At 39.8% G+C, this 26564-nt stretch overlaps 1 protein-coding gene across 1 annotated transcript in view; it reads right to left on the bottom strand.

Moving 5' to 3' along the window:
- Window positions 1–26564, bottom strand: part of NEK11 (NIMA related kinase 11) — a 109758-nt gene that overhangs the window by 29605 nt on the left and 53589 nt on the right. Inside the window, 1 exon segment of the mRNA XM_027086481.1 lies at window positions 6452–6578. Within this exon segment, the coding sequence (XP_026942282.1) occupies window positions 6452–6578 (127 nt within the window).

The raw sequence follows: 26564 nt of genomic DNA, 5'->3' as shown, positions 1-26564 counted from the left end.
CACACACACACACACACACACACACACACACACACACACACACACACACACACTTCGTCCTCAGCTAGTTGGAGGACACCGAGCATTACTACACTTCCATGTCATTACAGTGCTCCCAGGGGCTTTCAGGAGTCAGAGAAGGCCCAGGTCACTTGCAACTACTTTCAAATTCTCAGTATATTTTCTAAAATGAAAAAATACCAAAACAGAGTTTCAAAAATTATATATTATGAAAATTTTACATTTACTAGATTAACACCTTTAACATATATAAACTCATTTGGATATAACTGCAAACACATACATTTGAGGCCCATTGTGAGGGAGAAGGCTGAGGGGAAATGGCTCTTTGGGCCAGCCTTTTTCCCTGCACAGTCCATCCCTCCCCCCACAGTGAGCATCCCCTACCTTCAGTCATGGGCACAGGATCTTTCTTCCTGAAAGGCATTTTGTCCAACTTTTCTCCATCCTTCCCCATCCTAAGCAGCATTATCCACACTCTGAGACTGTAGCTGATGCTCTGCACCCTCACCCTAGCAGTGAATCACTCACTCCTTTATACACCAGAGCCATGTACACACTCCTTGTATTGCACTATAACAACATATGGCAATTTGTTTATGTCTGCCAATATTTTGAGGACAAAGACCAGAACTTACACGTCTTTTTTTTTTAATTGGAGTATAATTTCTTTACAATGTTGTGTTAGTTTCTGCTGTACAGTGAAGTGAAGCAGCTATATGTATACATATATCCCCCTCCCGCTTGGACCTCCCCCACCCCATCCCACCCATCTAGGTCATCACAGAGCACCGAGGTGAGATCCCTGGTGCTCTACAGCAGGTTTCCACTAGCTATCTATTTTACACATGGTAGTGTATATATGTCAAACCTAATTCCCCAATTCGTCCCACCCTCCCCTTTCTCCCCAGGTTCACATGTCCATTCTCTATGTTTGTGAAGAACTTACACGTCTTGATGTTTCTTTCTTTCTGTGAACAACCCACAGGCAAGAGGTAAACTGGCTTTCTGGGTGGAAAGGTACACCCTGATTTGTAGCATTTATTGATTTCTGTGGGGTTGAGAAGAGATGTGGATAGCAGAGCCTTGCGAGCTGGTCTGAGCTGGCTGCCACATGCTGCTGAGTTATGTGAGTGATGGAGAGATGGTGCTGGAGTCAGAAGGTGGTCCAGGGCTGGGATGAGTGGGAGAAGGGAAGCCAGGAGGAGTGGAGGGAGAGTCTGAGGCACATGGAAAAGCTGCTGGTCCAGTCTCTCAACTGAGGCCCAGGTTCTTGGGATCCATCCATCAAATGCACCTGCAAGGAGACTACCACACTGCTTTCCTGGCACAAGCAGTGTGGCCTCCTCTCCAGCCATTTCTTGAACTTCTTAAGATAAAGAAAATGAACACTGCCAGCTTGTCATAATGGAGATCCAGACTACAGGCTGTGTCTCAACTCTGCTTATTGTCCTCCTGACAAAGCCCTGTTCTACTCACCGCTATAAGTAATGAAGGACCTCAAAACTTAGTGCCTTAAAACAACAATAGTCAATAATTTTGCTCATGAATCTATTCTCTCAGAAATTGACAAGGAGGCCTTGAATCTCCTCCCCATGGCATTTGCTGGGCAACCTCAGCTGAGGCTGGAAGATCCATTTCCAAGTCACTCACATGATTGGCTGATTGGTGTTGGCCATTATGCAGAAGCTCAGCCAGGGCTAAAGCCCAGAGGTCTCGATTCCTTCCACACTGTACACCCAGTGTGCTACACAGACTTCCTCACAACACCATAGCTGAATTCCAAGAGCAAGGATCTCAAGGGAATCAGACAGAAGCGTTGTCAACCTTTTATGACCTAGACTCAGAAGGCACATAGTAATAATTTTGCCATAATCACAGTCTTACCCAGATTAAAGGGGTTTATTCACTAGGTGAATAAACAAACAAATAATAACAAGCCCCAGAGAGGTGGGGGAGTGGGGAGAGTAAGTGTCCAGAGTTGCTCCAATATATAATCTAAAATGTCCAGTTTTCACCAATTATGAGACATGCAAAGAAACAGGAAAGAATGATCCATACGTGGGGAAAAACAGCAGGCAACAGAAACTAATTGAGAGAGCTCAGATGTCAGATTTAACAGAAAAGGATTTCCAAGCAGTCATTTTAAATATGTTCAATGAACTAAAGGAAACTATTTAAAGAAGTAAAGTATGATAAAATGTCACATCAAATGGAGAATATCTGTAAACAGAGAGAAATTATTTTAAAAATCAAGTAGAAATTCTGGAGTTGAGAAGTACAATAACTAAAACAAAAAATTCCCCAGAGGGGCTCAACAGTAGATTTTAACTAGCAGAAGAAAGAATCAGTGAACTTGAAGACAGACTGACAGATATTATGCAATCTGAAGAACAGAGAGAAAAATGTAGAAAAATGATCATTGCATCAGAGCATGTGGGAAACCAGAAAACACACCAGCATACACACAGTGGGAAGACCAGAAAGATAGGAAAGAGGGAAAAGAGGAGAAAAAAATACTCAAAAAAAGAAGGTCTGAAAGCCTCCCAAGTCTGATCAAGTTTGATGAAATATGTTAATTTACATGTCCAAGAATCTCAACTAACTCCAGGTAGGATAAATGTAAATCCACACCTAGATACATCAGGTAAAAATGCTGAAAGACAAAGAGAAAATCTTCAGAGAAAACATTAAGGTCTTGGTTGAATAAACTATTGTGTCCAGGAATAGAATACTATGCAAACATTTAGATGATATGTATATATATTTTGTTGCTACAGAGCAATGTTCTATTTTGCTAAATGAAAAAGAAACAGGTTATAAAATTATACACAGTGTGATTTTTTTTTGGAGTAACAAATAAACTTAGATAGGTACATGAAGAAATTAGCACATTAAATGTCAATCATGGAGTAAGCGCTCCACAGAGGGTAGCTATTCCTGGTTTTTTGCTGCTGTTGTATTATGCCCTTTTAAAAATCCACCAGGCCAGACTAACATTATCTGCAGAGTTTGTATCAATCATTTCATGCTCATCATTGAAAAAATATATTAATACTCAAATTTACTGCCGCTGACTTAAGTGTTTCCCTACCTCAGCTTCTGCTGAGTGAAAATAATGATGCCAGTGCTCACTCCCCAAGAAGGCTCACTCCCCAGGAAGTTGAAGCTGTCCAACAGTTTGCTCTGAACCCACACAGGAAATGCCCAGAACATGGGCAGGTGAGAGCTTGCTTCACCGAGAGGCAGCTGATGGGGCTGCTGGCTGCCAGCTACTTGAGGTCTCACATTAGCTACAGAACCTGCTGTCAGGTTGGCCTGTTTCTCCCTTTTCCTAAATCCTTCACCAGAAAACAAGCTTGTTTTCCTCTCTACCCCCTTACCCTGTCAACCCTGGGAATGCTCTTCTGTGAGGATACTTTCTTAGTCCTGGCAGACCAGGCAGGTGCTGGTTCCTCTTTGTTTTCTTCCACCTGAAGCTAAGCCTTGTCTAACATTTCCGCCCAAGATCATTACATCCTGACTCCAATGCTGGGTGTGAACTAGACTCCTCCAGTGTCCCCTACCCAGCCAAATACCATACCAGACCCCTGAACAAAACTTTGAGAGCATCCCATTATACTTTCCCCACCACCATTAACTCCACTTAAATCACCCAAAGAATGTATGGCCATCTGGTGACCTCTCACAACATGACAAATAAGGCCAACAATGAACGTCTGTTTCCTTTCTGCTTACAGTACCATTATTCCAATAATATTGTCATTGTCCTTTATTTGTTTCTCCTACAAAAATAATAAGTTCTAACTATTCATAGTTTAAACCAATTTAAAGAACTAGTCTAGGAACCCAACTCATATATTATATTTTTCCTGTGGGGGGAAAAAGATGTTCAGCAATAGCTTATACAAATCAGCCATGTTCAAAGTATTGTCCTCAGTGAACCTAATTATCCTAACTTTCCAAATAATTGTTTATAAACTTTTAGAACCTAACCCAGTTTTAAGAAAGGGACTTCCTGTACTTGATTGCTGTAAATAAATGAATCCCAAAAGTTTTAAGCAGGTTGAAGGAGGACAAAGTTACATATGGGCGAGCATTAACAGATGAAAATATAGTTAGTATTATAACAATTCATCTTCTTTAAGCATTGTAAATAAATATGTACAGCCATTAATGCTAAAGCAAAACACCTGTCAATTATTCATAAGTGTTTCCAATCCTAAGACAATATTCCACAGTAAACAGATGTTACACGCTGAGATTCAGTGGAAAAATTCTCAACCCCATTCAATCTAAATTTTCTAAGAGTGTCTCCGAAAGATGACGCACTACACTTACATATCTGCCACTATAATTTATATTTCTCTGTTATTCTTTCCACTTTAGGTTCAACAGTAGACATTTCATTACCAGATAAGCCCATTTTCATTTGGATACAACTAAGGTAATTACTAAATTCTTAATAAGGTGGTTATTTGGGGTCATGATGATGATAAATCCTTGCCTAGAACTTTCTGAGTAGTTGGTAATCTCTGCAAGGAGAGCTGACCTAATGCTTGCAAAAATATATAAAAATTCTCTTGCATTTCTATATTTGGGAAATGTTGGCTTTTTAAAGTTTTGCCTGAGTCCCATATCATTTTTGTAAGCCTAAAACATTAAAGCAATACTGTCTGATATTCCTATGAATCTTTTATTCCTATGAATTTCCTATGATATTCCTTTTTTTTTAAAAAAAGAAGTAAGACAGACACAACTGAAACAAGACTCTATGCCCTCCTCTCTGGGGGCTTCTTTGCCTTTGTTTTTTAGGTGACGTCCATCCGATTTGGCAAGCAAATATAGACACCTGTCAAAAGGAGTCAGCTTTCTTGCTATACATAATTCCAAAGACTTAAATGATGAGCTTCATAAAATTAATTTACTCTTCTTTCAAATGACATGATGTAACATCTTCCTGAGATACCATGTAAACTTAATCATGAAGAAATTTTATATTTAAATCTATTTTTAAATGTCCATAATAATAATAAAAATAAGTGTGAAGAGAGATTTAGGTATGTTACCTCAAATTCAATCCAAAGCCCAAGACTAGTTTTTCTCTAACTGGAGAAAGGTACACCAAAAAGAGCAAGAAGATTTTTACTGAGGGTCAGGAATCCTATCACTTTTGATTTTATATGCTAAAGGTTATTGAACAGCCATGGGCAAATAGTAGATGTTCAATGAAGCGAAGTTTAAAGAAACTCATTCATCTGAACATACCTTGAGGGTTTTGTCTGGTTTTTGTTTCTGTTTTTGGAGAGAATCAGGGAACGTCGTGATTGAGAAAAGATGATAGGTGAATTGGAAAAGACCACCAGAGAAGAAACTAGTTAACAATGAAAAAAACCACTGAAGAACCTAGAAATGTATAATCCCAAGAGTGATTGAGGCGCAGGATGGATAGGGATCTGCCCCAGCCAGACCTAATCGTGACAGTGTTCTCTCCCACTTGGGAGGGACCAGAGCAAGAACAGGAGTAATGACCTTGTTGAAAATCCCAAGGCATAACCCCTGCTGTGCTTATTTTTCCCTAACCAGAGAAAAAGTAATTTTCTACTTTATCTTCTTTAGAACAATGAAGCAGACACGATATTTCACACTGCTCATCTTTGAAAGCTCAGAACTACTTAAGTTGATTTGCATACAATAATTATTTACTTAATTAACAAGTTCTCAGCTAAATTGTCCTTTCAACCCTTAACAAGTTGAAAATTATATAAGATTCTCCTTCAAAGGAAAGGAAAATTTCCCCAATTAGGATCTATTGCTATCAACAGAATACAATTTTCCACATGGCTTTTTGCACTGAGATTTAAACTGATTCCCCAATGAAGAAGGAGAAATTCCTTTGGAAAAGAGCTCAAAGAAGCTGAGAAATCTCAAATGTATCTATCACCGAGAACCCAGAATTTTTTAAAATTTAAGTTGATCCTTAAAGCTAATATCTTTCGTAAAAATTCTTAAAAGCAACAAGAAGACAAAAAATAAAGGTAAGCTATACATTCCCCACAGAGGTGGAAGTTAACCTTAAAAAAAATAAAGCACAGTGTTTAGAATTACAAATGCTTTATGTAATAGACTAGCAGAAACATATCAAAATTTAATGTTTATGATACATTAGGAACTTTCCTTCGTGGTTCAAGAAGAAAAAATCCAAACCAAGCATTTAATCTATGAATAAAGAGAATTTTTGAAATCAATTTAATGGAATATATCAAGTTTCTAATCCAAAAGACCTTCTTTTACACTGCTTACAGAATAACTAATATTTAAAAAGGATAAAGTGAGTGGACGTAGTAAGTAAATGAGCCTAAAAACAAAATGCACCATCTCTCAGGGTAGCAAATGAATAAGGAGCCTGGACCAGCACATGCCCACTCACCAGATATCCGACTTTGTGTCATAGCCTTTGTGTTTCAGAGCCTCTGGGCTCATATAATGGGGAGTTCCAGTTAAAGTGGTGGCTAGATCACAGGATCCCATTGAGAGTCGAGAAACTCCAAAATCCCCTTGAAATAACAATTAATTTTTATGAATACTTTAAATCACAAAAATCAGTACTGTACTAGAAATTAACAACTGTCGAATTTGACAACTTTAATATGCAATGATTCATACCATTTTAAAGGGAAAGAAAAGTCACACATTTTAAATTATACAATACTGATGAATAGCTTTAAAAATAAAAGTCTTATAGGAGAAAGAAGACTTTGAAGACAGGAAAGTGAATTATGTAAGCTAAAACTTTATTTCCTGGAATTATGGAAAACCAGCAACTTGAAACAAAAAGCTATTTCAAGTCTGAATAACAACAAACAGAATGATTCTGGAAGCACTGAATATTATGACTTGCAATTTTATCTGGTGGGGGGGAGAGTTTGTTCTTCATTTACAATAAAGAAATTTCAAACAAAAAACCTGAGACTTTTCAAGAACATGACTATAAAAATTTGAATCTATCAGCTTCAGTATACTTGTCTAATTAGTTGCATGCTTTTATGATTCCCCCTCTAAGAACACCTACATAAGATCAAACAATCCAGTAACTGTTGTGAGTGTAGGTACAGTTCTAAAGGAGAACTAACTACATCAACATTTTAATTATCTGTGATAACTGTTAATTGCTTGTGATAAAATAAGTAGGGGAGTGGGAAAACTGTAGTAATCAAACTAGTAAAACAAGTCTAATCATTTATTAATGGTTAGCGCATGGCATGGAATAGGAACTCAAAAGATATTTGTTGAATCTATCTAATATGTAGCAAATGTTTTATACCTCAGTTTATATCAGATAATCAGAAACAAAATAATTGGGTTTTTTGTTGTTGGGCACAACGAATCAAGAACAAAAATTTAGTAAGTTTGAATAAACCAATGATTATTCTAACACTTTTAGGTACTTTATACTCCAATTTGATATATTAATAACATCTAGAATATACTCTCTCATAGAATACATATTCTTAAAATCTTACCAATTTTAAGTAGATTATTTTTCAGAAATATATTCTTTGAATTCAAGTCTCGATGGAAGTACCCTCCTACAAAAGGAAAAAAAGGATATACAATTTCATGCAAATATAATATTTTAAAATCCAAATATAAATAATATATATGAGTGAATGTGAAGTGATTCACACATAAATATACACTCCCAGAGATATATCTTTACATGTTTAAAAGCTTCAAAGCCACAACATTTTCCAATTTCACTGAGAAAATCAGAGTTTTAAAACAAAGGTTTTAAAGACAGAGAAACATGTAGTTGAGAGAAGGGTGATGTACTTCCAGCTATTTCAATAGGCCAGATTTTATTGGGTTTTAGTAGCATGATCTACATTGTACTATATCCAGTAACCATACACCCAGTTCACAGAAGAGTTATCACAAAGCTTTATAATCTATTACATACTATATATAATCTATTACATGCATATATATCTTTATATTTATAATATAATATATATATTATAATCCAAATGTTCACATTTTATATATATGTGAAAATAATGTTGATGATGATATTTAATAATAGATAACACTTAAGTTTTACTGTAACCCAGCAATGTAAATTATGTCAGTTAAGACTTTCATTTCTGAAATTATGAAAAATCAGACAACTTGAAAACCTTTGCCTAAAAAAACACCCAGAAATGTTGAATAAAGTATGTAAGTCTCTTCACATATAACACAACTGAACCCCCAAGAAAATGAGGCAAATCCTTTGGGATTATACAAAAAGAAAACTGAAAATCAGAGGGAGCAATAGGTGCTGATGTCTCAGCAGCCTGAGGAACTCAGAACTCACAGCAGCCAAGACCTTGAGGCCATGTAATGCGGAGAGTTGGAACTAATATGAACACCTAAAGTCAGAATCCTATATGCAGTCCATATCTTAAGTGAAAATATGACCCAAGAAACATTCACTCACAAGTAAACAAAATGGAGAAAAAAAATCTCTCCCTTCATATTTTGCAACCATGTCTCTCTGCTCACTTACATTTGGAATTCAAATATGCAGTAGCTGTATGGCTTAAGACATCCCAAACAAAGAAATTAACATAAAAATTGGTTCTCAGCTGTTAATACCCTCTTGAGGCATCTGGCAGAAGCAAATGCAAACTGAATCAGCAGATAATATATAATAAAACTATACTTCAAAGCTAATCAAGACAGTATGGTACTGGCCCAAAAACAGAAATATAGATCAATGGTACAGGATAGAAAGCCCAGAGATAAACCCACACACATATGGTCACCTAATTTATGACAAAGGAAGCAAGAACATACAGTGGAGAAAAGACAGCCTCTTCAATAAGTGGTGCTGGTAAAACTAGACAGCTACATGTAAAAGAATGAAATTAGAACACTACCTAACTCCATACACAAAAATAAACTCCAAATGGATTAAAGACCTAAATATAAGACCGAACACTATAAAACTCTGAGAGGAAAACACACTTTGACATAAACCACAGCAATATCTTTTTTGACCCACCTCCTAGAGTAATGGAAATAAAAACAAAAATAAACAAATGGGACCTAGCTAAACTTAAAAGCTTTTGTAGAGCAAGGGAAACCATAAACAAGATGAAAAGACAACCCTCAGAATGGGAGAAAATATTTGCAAATGAAGCAATGGACAAAGGATTAATCTCCAAAATATACAAACAGCTCATGGAGCTCAATATCAAAAAAACAAACAACCCAATTAAAAAATGGGCAGAAGACCTAAATAGACATTTTACCAAAGAAGACATACAGATGGCCAAGAGGCACATGAAAAGCTGCTCAACATCACTGATTATTAGAGAAATGCAAATCAAAACTACGAGGTATCACCTCACACTGGTCAGAATAGCCATCAACAAAATCTCTACGAACAGTAAATGCTGGAGAGGGTGTGGAGAAACAGGAACCCTTTTGCACTGTTGGTGGGAATGTAAATTGATACAGCCACTATGGAGAACAGTATAGAGGTTCCTTAAAAAACTAAAAATAGAACTACCATATGACCCAGAAATCCCACTACTAGGCATATACCCTGAGAAAACCATAATTCAAAAAGAGACATGTACCTCAATGTTCATTGTAGCACTATTTACAATAGCCAGGACATGGAAACAACTTAATGTGAATGGATAAAGAGGATGTGGATATGGAATTCAAATATGCAGTAGCTGTATGGATGTGGAATTACTCAGCCATAAAAAGGAACGAAATTGCGTCATTTGTAGAGAAGTGGATGGACCTAGAGTCTGTCATACAGAGTGAAGTAAGTCAGAAAGAGAAAAATAAATATCATATATATGTGGAATCTAGAAAATGATATAGAGGAACCTATTTGTAGGACAGGAATAGAAACGTAGACGTAGAGAATGAACGTGTGGACAAAGGGGGGAAGGGGAGGGTGGGATGAATTGGGAGATTAGGTTTGACATAAATACACTACCATGTATTTAGTGTATTTATGTCAAATAGATAGTTAGGGGGAACCTGCTGTAGAGAACAGGGAGCTCAGCTCAGTGTTCTGTGACGCCCTAGATGGGTGGCGTGGGGGGTGAGGGGTGGGAGGGAGGTCCAAGAGGGATGGGATATAGGTATACATGTAGCTGATTCACTTCGTTGTGCAGCAGAAACTAACACAACATTGTAAAGCAATTTTACTCCAATAAAATAAATAAATAAACCCCTGAGAATTTCAAATAACTTAGTAGGATATAAACTATAAAATAAGTATATTTCAAATGATTAAAATAATAAAGAATAGAAAACACGAGATAGAAACAGAATATTATCAAAAAAAAAAAAGATGATGCTGATTTGAGAAACAACCAAATAGAATATCTCAGGGGAAAATGTGACCATTGAAATAAAAAACTCAAGATTAAGACCTCAGCTTCCAACTATGATGAAGTAAGCTTATATCACACTAAATCGCCCACCTTCCACAGTTGTATCAAGACTACTACAAAATTTAAACAACGCAAAATTTGGGTAAATTTTTTTAACAGCTCTTTGAAGATATCAGAGATCAGTCAAGGTGAACAAAGGCAGGCAGCACTTGAGGGGCCAAAACCTAAAAGAAAAGAGATGCACTGAGATGAGCAAGCACTTCCCACTGTGTTTTCGTCTCAGGCATTTGGCAGAAGCAGTGTCGTGGCCCAGAGCTTGCAGCAGTTTCACTGGGGATGGAAAACAAAATCTGTAGTTCAGAGATACAAAAGGCAACCCGGACTCAAGGGGGAAATTTTCCAGAGAAAAGGGAACAGAAGAGAAGTAAGTCTGACATTCTGAATAGATTTTATCCTGAGGCATTTGCTGAATCCTAAGCTGTTCCGGGGCAAGACATTCAGGAGAAAGCAGCTGCTAAGAGGTAAAAAACTAAGCAGAGTTTTCAGTAGATTCACAAAGCTGAGGAGGGGTCTTGGTAAATAACTAAAGCCTTCAGCTGAAAACCCTGAGCACTGGAAATAAAGGCAAACTGGAAATAGACCAGCCCTCACAAACCTAGCCTTAAACTATCTCAGTCCTAAATAGATCAAGGTGATCTGCATCTACTACCAGCCAGAAAAAAAAATCAAATCCTCTCCAGAGGAAGATAGTATCATCCAACATCTCTACGCTATTTTACATATATTGTCCAACATTCACTCAAAAACTACAGGCATGCCGAGAGACAAGACCAAATGACCAAAAACAAAACAAACAAACAAATAAAAAAGAAACAAATCCTTATGTGATCCACCTACTGGAATTATTGGACAAGGATTTTAAAGTAACTATGATATGTTCAAGGAAATAAATGACACAATGAGAAAACTAGATTCTATAAACAATTTTTTAAAAGAACTGAATGGAAATTCTAGAATTGAAACAAATATAATTAAAATTAAGAATTCATTAGATATGTTTGAAAGCAGATAAGATGCAGCAGAAACAAAGATTTAGAAATTGGAATAATGGTTAGTGAAAATTATTCAGTCCAAGTAATGAAAAATAATATTGATACTTAGACTAGGCAAGTAGAAGATGAGTTATAGATATAATACATTAACAGTCCCCACATATATAAATATGCAAATAAGTAAATCACCACTAGGTATTTTAAGAACAAGGCAAACAGTATGTTAGAAAGCAGTTATGGGAAGTAACTGGCTGGTGCTGTGGTAATAGAACAATAAAATGTATGCAACAGACCAGATATCAAGCTACCTGGTAAATTTTTTAAGTATAATTTGACTTTGTGGCTACAGTAAGCAAAAATGGTTCGAGAAAGAAAGTCCTTTCATGTGCTTTGTTAATATTTTTTCCTTTGAAGTATTTAGAAATCAAGTCCAAGAAATAACAAGGTGACTAGCAAACAGTTGACATAAAATCTTTCTTCTAAAAAACTCAAGTAGCTCTCCACCTATGTCCCCATAATTTCTATTTTCATGATGCCCAAGAGATTTAAGTGCCCTGATTAAGAATGGATGACAGTGGTGGTCAAATCCATGGTCGAGTTCCTGCCTCCAACTCCCCATCAGGCCATTGTCCAAACCCTCACCCTCCAGGACCACAGCAGAGTGAGGTCTGTGGAGGCAGCCACAGCAAGTGTTTCTCAGGCCCCGAGCCAGAGTAGGACTGTGGAGACAGTATGGACAGTTTAACCTTCATTTCCCCTTAAGCCCTTATCTGAATAGTTTCTGAAACCTCAGCTCCCTCCCCACAGGTCTGTATTTGTCCGGCAGGGTCTCAGGGTGGCCTGCAGACTCTTCCTGCCGAAGGTGCTGGCATGAGCAATGGCTCCGTGGTGATGCACAGCCCAGGCAGCTCCTGTTGCTGGTCTCTGCCATGTGGCCTTCGTCCTAGACTCTGAGGCGGCTCCTGCCTGGCTTCCTCATTGGCGTCCTGGGACCCCAGGACCATGATAAGCCCTCTGTGCTATAAGCCAGGAGTGATGCCAGGTCCTTCTCAAATGTAGCTACACAGTAGGAGTTTCCGACACCTGGTACTGGAGTGGGATCTCCTTGAAAAAGTGACCTCAGGACATCCCAAGAAGTGGGAGCCAGGAGAAAGCAGGAATCTCCCACAACACCACAGACAGAACTTCTCTCTGCTTTTCCATCTCCAGACCTGGGGGAGCACACCTCCATCCCCTGTCACATTTAGTAGGTCCTTTCCCTGGGAGCCTCACTATGTTAAAAATGAATTCCTCATACCACCTTTTGGGAAATGTTTAGCCATTCTAACACAATACCTCACCAAGTGGCTGGGGAAAGGTGTGGGTTGCTAGGTGACAAGGCACTCATCTTAGGGAAAGTGCCCCAGCCCTGTTCTCTTCTCCACTGTGAAAGCACCAAGAACACCAGCAAATGAGATCCCTGCAGAGAAGCTGCTCTGTGCTTCATTGTAAAAAATCTAGAACCCCTTCAACAGAAGTGAGTTGGGGGTGTGTGTTTGTTTTGTTTTGTGTTTTCTGTGTTAGCACTGGGGGCAAAAAAGGAGGAGACTTTTTTGCCCCCAGAGCCTTCTTTTCTCTGCCCCTAAGAAGTTCCCTCATGCCCAGTTCTGCTGTGGCATCCAGAGACATTTCAAAGATTAGCTAATTAATTGGACCAAAAAGAAGAAAGGCTCTAAGTCACTCAAATACTGGCCCAGTTTATGGAGGCTTGGGGGACTTGGTGATGAGCCTCTGGACACAAACAGCTTTAACAAACTTAGCTCTGTCTACTTGCCAGAGGTTCAGGCCCAGGGGGGAGGAAGGAGTCTTAGAGCTACATTCTCAAGACAGCTTTCAGTGAACTGTGAAAATTCTCAGCTTTTAGCAACATTATTTATAAGTGTGTATGCCATATGCCATAGTTTTAGAATATTACAAATGTATAAATAAACCAAATTAAAATAAGTACAGGAAAGCTCCAAAGGAGTAAACAAAATCTTCATTTCTTCTGTAACTTCATTCTTCTTAGTTTTTCCAAGGTCTTCTTTATCTCCTCTGCTGCTGCACTGTATTAGTCAGGGTTCTCCAGAGAAACAGAACCAAATAGAAGATACAGATATGGATATAGATACAAATGGAGATTTATTATAAGGAACTGGCTCAAGAAATTATGGAGGCTGAGAAGTCCCAAGATCTGCTGTATGCAAGCTGAAGACCCAGGAAAACTGGTGGTATAATTCAGTCCTAGTCTGAAGGCCTGAGACCAGGTGAGTCAATGATCTAGGTCCTTTAGTCCAAGGGCAGAAGATGGGATGAGACATCCCAGCTCCCCAGTGAGGCAGGAAAAAGGGGGCAAATTCCTCCTTCCTCTGCCTTTTGTTTTTTTCAGACCTTCAAGGGATGGATATGTCCAACCACACTGGAGGGGGCAATCTACAGAGTCTAATCCTGTTACGGAGTCCAAGCTCACTCTGCTCGCTGCCAACAGGCCAATAAATCAGGAGATGAGGTACTGAGGTAAGGAATAGTGACTTTATTCGGAAAGCCGGCAGACTGAGAAGATGGCAGACTAGGGTCCTCCCAGAACACTATCTTATTGGGGTCTGGATACCAGTTTCTTTTATAGAATTAGAGGGGGAAGTAAAGTAAAAAGGCAGAATAGAGAGGGAGAGTAAAAAGGGCCAACAGCCTTGCAAAACCTCCTGGAATGGCAGCCTCAGGAAGGGGATGTGTAATTTCTTCTTTCTTGCAGCCATTCACACGTGGGTAGGGTTCCTGAGGCAGGCCATTATGTGTGATTACAGTAACAAAAGCAACAAAAAGCAAAGGCTGAAGTCAAAGAAACAGATCCAACATGGAGTCAAAATTGGCTCTTCCCTGTTACAATCCCATCTGTAAACACCCTCACAGACACACCCAGAAGCAATATTTAATCTGGGCAACTCATGGCCCACTCAAATTGACCCATAAAATTAACCACCACATGCACTAAAAAAATTTGCAAGGAAATTTGCAACAGAAGAGCCAAATCCATCTTCTTCTTTATTCCAAAGTAATTTCCTAACTCATTTGTAAGCAGTCTATGTAATTTTCAAAATGCATTTGAATATATACTCTAGACCAGCGGCCCCCAACCTTTTTGGCACCAGGGACCGGTTTCATGGAAGACAATATTTCCACGGATGAGAGGGGTAATGGTTCTGGCAGTAATGCGAGCAATGGGGAGCGATGGGGAGCAGCAGATGAAGATTTGCTTGCTCACCCGCTACTCACCTCCTGCTGTGTGGCCCGGTTCCTAACAGTCCACAGACAAGTACAGGTCCATGGCCCAGGGATTGGGGACCCCTGCTCTAGACCATAAGAGGAAAAGGCTGGAATAATCCTTCATAGACAGATCTATTTTATTGGTTATAGTTTGACAGATTTAAGTAGAAAGCTGAGGGAAGCACTGTAGTAGGCTGTATTCTTGTTCCCAAATATTTGCACCTCTTGTGCCTGGCAGCAGGTGTCTGCCTTGGGAGGAAGAGGCACCTCCACTGGGCTTGGTCATGTGACTTGCTTGGGTCAATGGCATGCAAACAGACCAGGCAACTGTCATATCTGAGCAGAATCTTTAAGAACATTTGAGTGTTTCCCCTAACTCTCTTGCTTTTCCCTCTTCCAGGAGAAAGCATGTCCCAGACAAGAGCTGCTCCTTCAGAGTAGGCAGTGGGACGGGAAGACTCGCAGCTGATCTGCAGCCAAAGCAAGAAATGACTGTCCTAAGTCACCGAGGTTGGGGTTTTGTGTTAACACAGCATGAGGAAGAAGTTTTAGTGCTACAGTCTCAAGGTAGTTTTGAGTGAACTGTGAATACTCTTAGCTTTATACATTATTATTTATGTGTCCATGCCATATGCTAAAAGAACAACTCATGGACCACTCAGATTGACATAAAATTAACCATCACATGCACAATGACAATTCTTTCTGTTTCCCCAAGATCTAGGCCCTCACTTCTAATGTTTTCTTCTCCTTCTCCTTGCCCTTCCCCTTCCTCTGCTTTCCCTCCCTCTGTCTCCTCCTCCTCCATCTCCTTCTTTTCCTTCTTCTGTATCTCTTTCTCTCCATATTCCACTCAGCATATTCGTAATTAAACACAGCACTACTGCTTCAAACCTGTCTTTCCAACTTCTTGCTCACCCTCAGGTGATGAACAGGTTCATCTTTGACCTTCTCCTAGCACATCTCACAATCTGCTTAATGTCAAGTTTGGTCATTTCAGCTTGTCGAGTTCACTCTCACCCTTCCATGCTGCCCAGTGCTGTCACCTTGGCTCAGGTCTTACAACCTCAGGCATGGATTTTATAAAGTTTCCAGGTTGATAACCCAAGTCCCCCTCTCTCCCCTCTATAATTTTTCATCTAATCCTCCCAAAGGTCTGGTCACACTACAGCTCCATTCAGAAGGCTTCTGTGGTATCAATGTCTATGCTACAAAACAAAGCCCTCTACAATCTGATCTACTTTGATCATATCTACAATCTGATCTACCTTGACTCACAGCTCCATTCATGTACTCCAAGAGCCTTTCTGATGGGACCACTCATCACTTACCCTAAAAGTACCATGTTTTCCCAGCTCTGTGACTTTGCTCACTCTGTTCCCTAAGCCTGGAAAGTTCTGACCCATCTTCCACCATATTCAAAATGCACCATGGTCCAAATATCACTCCTTCCAAGAAGCCTTCATTGATTCTCCCAAGTAAAAGCATTATTCCCTCTTCTGAGCTCCTAGCAGGGATCCCCAATCCCCGGGCCACGAACCAGTACCAGCCTGTGACCTGTTAGGAACTGGGCTGCACAGCAGGAGGTGAGCGGCAGGCAAGCGAGCGAAGATTCATCTGCACTCCCCATCGCTCACATTACAGCCTGAACCATCCCCACACACCCCCACACACCCCTGGTCCGTGGAAAAACTGTCTTCCACAAAACTGGTCCCTGATACCAAAAAGGTTGGGGACTGCTGTCCTATAGCACTTTTCTTGGCACTCTTATCACCTGTTTTAAATTAAGAGTATAATTTACATTAAAGTATATGAATCTTAGGCTTGATGAACTTTTACATACACATCACACTTGTAATCCTCCACCCAGATCAAGATGTAGAACATTTCCAGCATCCCAGGAGGTTTCTTTGTTCCCCTTCCAGTTGAAATTCCCTTCCAAACGTAACCTCTATTCTGATTCACCCAACATTGGTTTTGCCTGTTTTTGAACATCATACAAACGGAGCCATATAGTACCCACTCTTTTGTATCTGTTTTCTCTCACCCAACATCACATCTCTGAGATTCATCAGATTGTGCATATCAATCATGTGGGGTTTTTTTTTTTTTCCGGTACACGGGCCTCTCACTGCTGTGGCCTCTCCTGTTGCGGAGCACAGGCTCCGGACGCGCAGGCTCAGCGGCCATGGCTCATGGGCCCAGCCGCTCCGCGGCATGTGGGATCTTCCCGGACCGGGGCACGAACCTGTGTCCCCTGCATCGGCAGGCGGACTCTCAACCACTGCGCCACCAGGGAAGCCCAATCATGTGTTCTTTTTTATTGCGGAGTACCCCATTGTATGACTATACCATAATTTATTTAACAATTGTACTGTAAATGGACATTTTTCTGTGTTTTGGCTATTACAAATAAGGCTTCTATGGTTATTTTTGTACATGTCTTTTGTTGGATACAGGTACTCATATTTCACCTCACAAATAGAATTACTGAGTCATAAGGTATTTAAATGTTTGGCTTTGGAGGTATCAATACTACCAAACATTTCTCCCAAGTGGTTATACTAATTCACACCCTAACAGCAATGTAAGAGAATTCCAATAGCTCCACCTCCTTACCAATACTCCTTATTGTCAGAGATTTTTAACCCTTTCTGGTGGCTAGGTCCTCATTCTATATTGAATTACAACCACAAACGATAACACTTACCCAGGGCTTGACAGTTTGCAAACTTTCTAAGTGTGTAATATCTTAAAGCATATTCCCCACAGCTCTATAAAGTAAGCAAGAAGAGTCCCATTATGATCTCTATTTTATAGATGAGGAAACAAAGGCTCAGAAAGGTTAAGCAGATCGCCCAAGGCCATAAGTCACACGCAGTAGAGACCATGAACTCTGTATATCCATCAGGCTATACGGTTTACAGTTATTGGGGGACATGTTTTATCTCTGCTAGTTTACTAACAGCTCTTCGAGGTTAGGCTTTATTTTAACTTAACGCTATTTAATAAATGAATGAATGAACTTAAATATAAAATTGAAATTTCTCCATCTATAGAGAAAAACTTTACAATAATTGATTACAATAACATAATGAGAGACTTCCCTGGTGACGCAGTGGTGAAGAACCTGCCTGCCAATGCAGGGGACACAGGTTCAAGCCCTGGTCCAGGAAGATCCCACATGCCATGGAGCAACTAAGCCCGTGTACCACAACTACTGAACCTGCACTCTAGAGCCCGTGAGCCACAACTACTGAGCCCATGTGCCACAACTACTGAAGCACACCTGCCACAACTACTGAAGCCTGTGTGCCTAGAGCCTGTGCTCCACAATGAGAAGCCACTGCAATGAGAAGGCCCCGCACTGCAACAAAGAGGAGCCCCCGCTCGCCACAAACTAGACAAAGACCGCAGGCAGCAAGGAAGACCCAACGCAGCCAAAAATAGATAAATACATTTATTTAAAAATAATAATAGGGGCTTCCCCGGTGGCGCAGTGGTTGGGAGTCCACCTGCTGATGCAGGGGACGCGGGTTCATTCCCCGGTCCGGGAGGATGTCACATGTCACGGAGCGGCTGGGCCTGTGGGCCATGGCCGCTGAGACTGCGCGTCCGGAGCCTGTGCTCCGCGGCAGGAGGAGCCGCAGCGGTGGGAGGCCCGCGTGCCGCAAAAAAAAATAAAAATAAAAAAATAAAAACTAATAAAAATAAAAAATAATAACATAATGAAAGAAGCATCATCATTTGTTATCTGAATCACAAAGGGTGGTATTTCAGATCCACAGATCCACAAATACCGAAACATTTAGCCCTATTTAATGACTTTCTTAGAATGCTGAAGGATTCAAAACAAATTTAAATCCTCTCTTTGAAGGATTTTTTTAAACACTTTTTTCTTTTTTTTTAAATTCACCCAATTACTTCGCACACAGCACAGTGGAGCTCAGCTCTTTCCCCTCCTGTCAGTGGTTACTGAGGAAACTCTTTTCAGTGCTTTAACTATTGTCTGGCTGTGTTTATCTTTGGCACCAAGCAAGAACAAAATCCTTCTAAAGGGCCTTAACTTTTATTACATTACCTAAATTCTACCTAAAAATTGTCTTTATTATACTACATTACATATTTATATGTACTTGCATAAACTAGGAATAATTCTCCTTATGCTTAGAGTTTTATATAACTATAGAACCCTAACATGTATACAAATTAAAAACACAAAGCCAATAAAATTCAAATTAGTGAAGTTAATTTAGTATCAAGTGGTGATGTTTTGGTGCTTACATTGTGCATATGGTGCTGGTGCTGGAGTATCGATTCTTTTCAGTTTGTCAAGCCCTGACTCTTGTGTCCTAGAGATGGCCTATCTCTCCTCTTCTCTATTTAACTACAGCAGCTCTCCGGCATACAGCACCTGCTGATTGCTGCGGGGCCCACACACATCATTTAAGCATTAGCAGTCTCTGTCCTACTACTCACTGCTGTTCAGTTAAGGAATAACACTTGGTGCCAAAAACTAATCCAGATCACAAATGACAAACACCTAAAATTGCCTGGCAGTGTCTCATACAAGACTCTTTCTCATTATGCTGATATTAGTGTATGTAAACTACCACAGAAATGAAGACATAAAATATTAAATCCTCTTAGAGAACTGCTATACCTTATCCCTTTTACCTTAAAACACTGAAAAATTAGAGACAATTCAAAAAGCTTTCCTCTGAAGAAAAGGATGGGTTAAATGCGACTGTGTTTGGTCTTTGGAGGATGCCAACAACACAGGCCCACAAAGAGAAGAGGTACTTGCTCCATCCATAAGGAGCATCAGATCCAAACATTAAGCTACTCAGACTATTCCTGACAGAGTCATCATCATTAGTTGCAAAGGAAAAGCATTCATCGGCAATAAAACAATCAAAGAAAGATAACTTCTAATTGAACAACATCAGTTAAACTGACTAACTCACGTGTAATGCATTTTTATTTCCCTTCAGTGCAATGTACAAATATTTGCCTAGCATTTTCTCTCCTTCTACACAGGGCATGATGAGTCAAAAGTGGCATATTAAACAACTCGCACCCTCACTCAAACTCGATATCTGGCTGGATTTTCTGGGCCAAGGCGATCAAAGTTTAAGGAATTAATTGAATATTCGACTCCTTGTCAAAAAGACCTGCATTCCCTTCTCATTCTCCAAACCTGCCTTTATAGCCTCTCTTTTTAATCCTAGAGTTTATCAAAATTCTGTTGGATCATACAAGTTGTAGTGTCATAATGTTTCTAGAAGTTGCACAGAACATTTTTTGACATCAGATTATTATAGCATCCTGTGAAGTAGACATTGAAAAGTTCTTCAGATGAAAGATGAGCTGTAAATGTATGTATTTTTCCAAACCCAGATTTCCTTTTCTACCCAAGAGGACTCTTACACAAAAAAGAAAAAAAAATTTAATTAAAAAACAAGATCTCTTTTCAATATCCCATTTACATTCTCAGAATATGATAAAAGAACTTCAGTGGCAAAAAGATAATTATCTACACGTTGCCATCCCCTTCCTGAATAGCTTGAGATAAGAAGTGACAGAAAGAAAACCAAGAAAGCAGGAAGGAGGGAGAAAAAGAAGGAAGGAAGGAAGGCAAAAAGGAAAGGGGGAAGGAGGTAGAGAGGGAGGGAGGAAGGAAGGTTGGAAGGAAGGAAGGCCAGGAGGGAGGGAGGAAGGAAGGTTGGAAGGAAGGAAGGCCAGAAGGGAGGGAGGAAGGAAGGAAGAGGGAGGGAAGAAAGAAATGAAAAGAAAAAAAAAAAGAAGAAAAGCTTGCCTTAGAGAAATATCAATGAAGCTGACAGCTTCAACCCAATGTTTTCTACTTTAGGAAGGTCATACATAAGTACAGTCACCCCTGTGAAAATGGCCTTTGTGACATATTTGTCTGCCTCAATAATACTGAAATTTGGAGAAATTTGTCTGTATGTTCAAATAACATTTCTTTCAGGAATTTGTCTCCAAACCTCGATGCTGCTTTTCATTTCCTACGGTCATTTTAAAACTATATTAGTTAAAGAAATACAAATTCCTACCACATTTGTATCAGCTTTGGTATTGTTTTCCTTGTGAGTGAGCAGAATTACGTTCCCTGTGAGTCGTCTTGCCATAGACGGGCACACTCCCTGGGTGACATTCATTGTCAGTCTGACTATCACTTCCTTATGCTCTCCCCTCAAGTAGTGAGTAGAGGTTGCTTATCTGTTTCCTGAATTGATGTTAAGTGTGTGCACATTTCCTGTGACTAAAGAAATATATACTTAGACTATTGGGGGAAAAAAAGGAACAGGGCCTTCAATACTAGGCCTCAAAGTGAAATGTCAAAAGAGGGTACACAAACACCCCCTTCTCAGGTAGAACCATAAGAAGAAGAAATGTACTAGTTCTTAGCGTTAAGCAAGGGACATGTTCTATTGACAAGAGGACAGAATGCCAAAAGATCAAATTAATTGGAGAGCTGGGTCTTATCCTCCTCAATTTACTCCCCCTGCAGTTTTCATTCTGCATGTTTATCTGCAAGAAAAACTATTTGTTTTGTATTTACTTTGTTCTTTAATAAACACTCTGTAGATTTTCGTAGGATTTAATTAAGGTAGTCAAGTCACTCACAAATTAAGACACAACAAATTTCATATAAAAGCAACAATTTTTTGTGAAGCAGTCTGATTTTAATTCAGCAATATGAAAAGCATTTATTTCTTTTGCCAACCCATCATAAAAGTAAAAAACGTTTTGGATGAACTGTCACACCTTGGTTTAAGAAGTTATTATTACAATATCTGTAGGCTCATTCTGTTTCCTTGACTTTGAGAAATATTTAATGATGACTTTTATTGCTAAGGCAACTCTAATGAAAATGGTATTGACTTTAATTTGAACCAATATTAATATTGCCCTAAATCTATACTGCTGACAGAAAATGCTTTCCTTTACTAATATCACCCCTCGAAAGTTTCAATAAAAGCCTTGATGTTAACTTCTAAGGTTTCAAAAATCTGTAACCCAAAATGTGCCATTTGATGGATTAATGGTCTTGCCTCCTGCCATCCAAGTTAGCCAACATCAGATTGACTTTGAAACACCAAGACCTTGAAGAAATGAAGAGCAACTCAAATACAGTGTCTGAACTCCATCTTTAATTGACACTAAAATGTTTTAAAACCTAAAAGTATTTGATTTTAAAAATTAATCCGTGTTTTTTAAGTCATCAGTAGAAGCACTTACATCCAGTTTAAAAGACACAGGAGAGGTGGAGGGGAAGAAGGCGGAAGAGTAAGACGTAGAGATCACCTTCCTCCCCACAGATACACCAGAAACACATCTACACGTGGAACAACTCCTACAGAACACCCACTGAACGCTGGCAGAAGACCTCATACCTCCCAAAAGGCAAGAAACTCCCCACGTACCTGGGTAGGGCAAAAGAAAAAAGAATAAACAGAGACAAAAGGATAGGGACGGGACCTGCACCCATGGCAGGGAGCTGTGAAGGAGGAAAGGTTTCCACACACTAGGAAGACCCTTCGCAGGCGGAGACTGCGGGTGGCCGAGAGGGGGAGCTTCGAAGCCGCGGAGAAGAGCACATCCACAGGGGTGCGGAGGGCAAAGCGAAGAGATTTCCGCAAAGAGGATCGGTGCTGACTGGCACTCACCAGCCCGAGAGGCTTGTCTGCTCACCCGCCGGATTGGGTGGGCTCTGGGAGCTGAGGCTTGGGCTTCGGTCAGAGCGCAGGGAGAGGACTGGCGGTGTGAACACAGCCTGAAGGGGTTAGTGCACCACGGCTAGCTGGGAGGGAGTCCGGGGGAAAGTCTGGACCTGCTGAAGAGGCAAGAGACTTTTTCTTCCCTCTTTGTTTCCTGGTGCGCGAGGAGAGGGGATTAAGAGCGCTGCTTAAAGGAGCTCCAGAGATGGGCGCGAGCCGCGGCTAACAGCGCGGACCCCAGAGACGGGCATGAGACGCTAAGGCTGCTGCTGCCGCCACCAAGACGCCTGTGTGCGAGCACAGGTCACTATCCACAGTCCCCTTCTGGGGAGCCTGTGCAGCTCGCCACTGCCAGGGTCCCGGGATCCAGGGACAACTTCCCCGAGAGAACGCACGGCACACCTCAGGCTGGTGCAACGTCACGCCGGCCTCTGCCGTCACAGGCACGCCCCACACCCCGTGCCCCTCCCTCCCCCGCGGCCTGAGTGAGCCAGAGCCCCTGAATCAGCTGCTTCTTTAACCCCGTCCTGTCTGAGCGAAGAACAGATGCCCTCTGGCAACCTACACGCAGAGGCGGGGCCAAATCCAAAGCTGAGCCCCTGGGAGCTGTGCGAACAAAGAAGAGAAAGGAAAATCTCTCCCAGCAGCCTCAGAAGCAGCGGATTAAAGCTCCACAATCAACTTGATGTGCCCTGCATCGGTGGAATACATGAATAGACAACGAATCATCCTAAATTGAGGAGGTGGAATTTGAGAGCAAGATTTATGATTTTTTCCCCTTTCCTCTTTTTGTGAGTGTGTATGTGTATGCTTCTGTATGAGATTTTGTCTGCATAGCTTTGCTTCCACCATTTGTCCTAGGGTTCTATCCGTCCGTTTTTTGCTTGTTTGTTTGTTTAATTTTTTTCTTAATAATTATTTTTTAAATAACTTTATTTTATTTTACTTTATCTTCTTTCTTTCTTTCTTTCTTTCTTTCTTCCTTTCTTTCTTTCTTTCTTTCTTTCTTTCTTTCTTTCCTTCCTTCCTTCCTTCCTTCCTTCCTTCCCTCCTTTAGACAACGAATCATCCCAAATTGAGGAGGTGGACTTTGAGAGCAAGATTTATGATTTTTTCCCCTTTTCCTCTTTTTGTGAGTGTGCATGTGTATGCTTCTGTGTGAGATTCTGTCTGTATAGCTTTGCTTCCACCATTTGTCCTAGGGTTCTATCTGTCCGTTTTTTGCTTGTTTGTTTTTTGTTTAATTTTTTTCTTAATAATTATTTTTTATTTTAATCACCTTATTTTATTTACTTTATCTTCTTTCTTTCTTTTTATCCTTCCTTCCCTCCTTCTTTCCTTCCTTCCTCCCACCCTCCCTGCTTCCTTTCTTTCTTTCTTTGCTTCTTTCTTTCTTTCTACTTCTACTAATTCTTTCTTTCTACTTTTTCTCCCTTTTATTCTGAGCCATGTGGATGAAAGGCTCCTGGTGCTGCAGCCAGGAGTCAGTGCTGTGCCTCTGAGGTGGGAGAGCCAACTTCAGGACACTGATCCACAAGAGACCTCCCAGTTCCACATAATATCAAATGGCAAAAATCTGCCAGAGATCTCCATCTCAACACCAGCACCCAGCTTCACTCAACGACCAACAAGCTACAGTGCTGGACACCCTATGTCAAACAACTAGCAAGACAGGAACACAACACAACCCATTAGCAGAGAGGCTGCTTAAAATCATAATAAGTCCACAGACACCCCAAAACACACCACCAGACGTGGACCTGCCCACCAGAAAGACAAGATCCACCCTCATCCACCAGAACACAGGCATTAGTCACCTCCACCAGAAACCCTACACAACCCACTGAACCAACTTTAGCCACTGGGGACAGACACCAAAAACAACGGGAACTATGAACATGCAGTCTGCAAAAAGGAACCCCAAATACAGGAAGATAAGCAAAATGAGAAGACAGAAAAACACACAGCAGATGAAGGAGCAAGATAAAAACCCACCAGACCTAACAAATGAAGAGGAAATAGGCAGTCTACCTGAAAAAGAATTCAGAATAATGATAGTAAATATGATCCAAAATCTTGGAAATAGAATAGACAAAATGCAAGAAATATTTAACAGGGACCTAGAAGAACTAAAGATGAAACAAACACGATGAACAACACAATAAATGAAATTAAAAATACTCTAGTTGGGATCATTAGCAGAATAACTGAGGCAGAAGAACGGATAAGTGACCTGGAAGATAAAATAGTGGAAATAACTACTGCAGAGCAGAATAAAGAAAAAAGAATGAAAAGAACTGAGGACAGTCTCAGAGACCTCTGGGACAACATTAAATGCACCAACATTCGAATTATAGGTGTTCCAGAAAAAGAAGAGAAAAAGTAAGGGACTGAGAAAATATTTCAAGAGATTATAGTTGAAAACTTCCCTAATATGGGAAAGGAAATAGTTAATCAAGTGCAGGAAGCACAAAGAGTCCCATACAAGATAAATCCAAGCAGAAATACACCAAGACACATATTAATCAAACTGTCAAAAATTAAATACAAAGAAAACATATTAAAAGCAGCAAGGGAAAAACAACAAATAACACACAAGGGAATCCCCATAAGGTTAACAGCTGATCTTTCAGCAGAAACTCTGCAAGCCAGAAGGGACTGGCAGAACATATTTAAAGTGATGAAGGAGAAAAACCTGCAACCAAGATTACTCTACCCAGCAAGGATCTCATTCAGATTTGATGGAGAAATTAAAACCTTTACAGACAAGCAGAAGTTGAGAAGGTTCAGCACCACCAAGCCAGCTTTACAACAATGCTAAAGGAATTTCTCTAGGCAAGAAACACAAGAGAAGGAAAAGACCTACAATAACGTACCCCAAAAAATTAAGAAAATGGGAATAGGAAAAAACATATTGATAATTACCTTAAATGTAAATGGACTAAATGCTCCCACCAAAACACACAGATTGGCTGAATGGATACAAAAACAAGACCCGTATATATGCTGTATACAAGAGACCCACTTCAGACCTAGAGACACATACAGACTGAAAGTAAGGGGATGGAACAAGATATTCCATGCAAATGGAAACCAAAAGAAAGCTGGAGTAGCAATTCTCACATCAGACAAAATCGACGTTAAAATAAAGATTATTAGAAGAGACAAAAAAGGACATTACATAATGATCAAGGAATCAATCCAAGAAAAAGATATAACAATTGTAAATATTTATTCACCCAATATAGGAGCACCTCAATACATAAGGCAAATACTAAAAGCCATAAAAGGGGAAATCGACAGTAACACGTTCATATTAGGGAACTTTAACACCCCACTTTCACCAATGGACAGATCATCCAAAATGAAAATAAATAAGGAAACACAAGCTTTAAATGATACATTAAACAAGATGGACTTAATTGATATTTATAGGACATTCCATCCCAAAAGAACAGAATACACATTTTTCTCAAGTGCTCATGGAACATTCTCCAGGATAGATCATATCTTGGGTCATAAATCAAGCCTTGGTAAATTTAAGAAAATTGAAATTGTATCAAGTATCTTTTCTGACCACAATGCTATGAGACTAGATATCAATTACAGAAAAAAATACAAACACATAGAGGCTAAACAATACACTACTTAATAATGAAGTGATCACTGAAGAAATCAAAGAGGAAATAAAAAAATACCTAGGAACAAATGACAATGGAGACACGACAACCCAAAAGCTATGGGATGCAGCAAAAGCAGTTCTAAGAGGGAAGTTTATAGCAATACAATCCTACCTTAAGAAACAGGAAACATCTCGAATAAACAACCTAACCTTGCACCTAAAGCAATTAGAGAAATAAGAACAAAAAAACCCCAAAGTTAGCAGAAGGAAAGAAATCATAAACATCAGATCAGAAATAAATGAAAAAGAAATGAAGGAAATGATAGCAAAGATCAATAAAACTAAAAGCTGGTTCTTTGAGAAGATAAACAAAATTGATAAGCCATTAGCCAGACACATCAAGAAGAAAAGGGAGAAGACTCAAATCAATAGAATTAGA

The sequence above is a fragment of the Aethalodelphis obliquidens genome, unplaced genomic scaffold, assembly GCF_003676395.1.
Source record: "Aethalodelphis obliquidens isolate GAN/ISIS:26980383/991018 unplaced genomic scaffold, ASM367639v1 scaffold56, whole genome shotgun sequence".
In the NCBI taxonomy this organism is placed as follows: Eukaryota; Metazoa; Chordata; class Mammalia; order Artiodactyla; family Delphinidae; genus Aethalodelphis; species Aethalodelphis obliquidens.
Note: the sequence above shows the minus strand (reverse complement) of the source record. Positions and strands in the feature narration are given on the sequence as shown.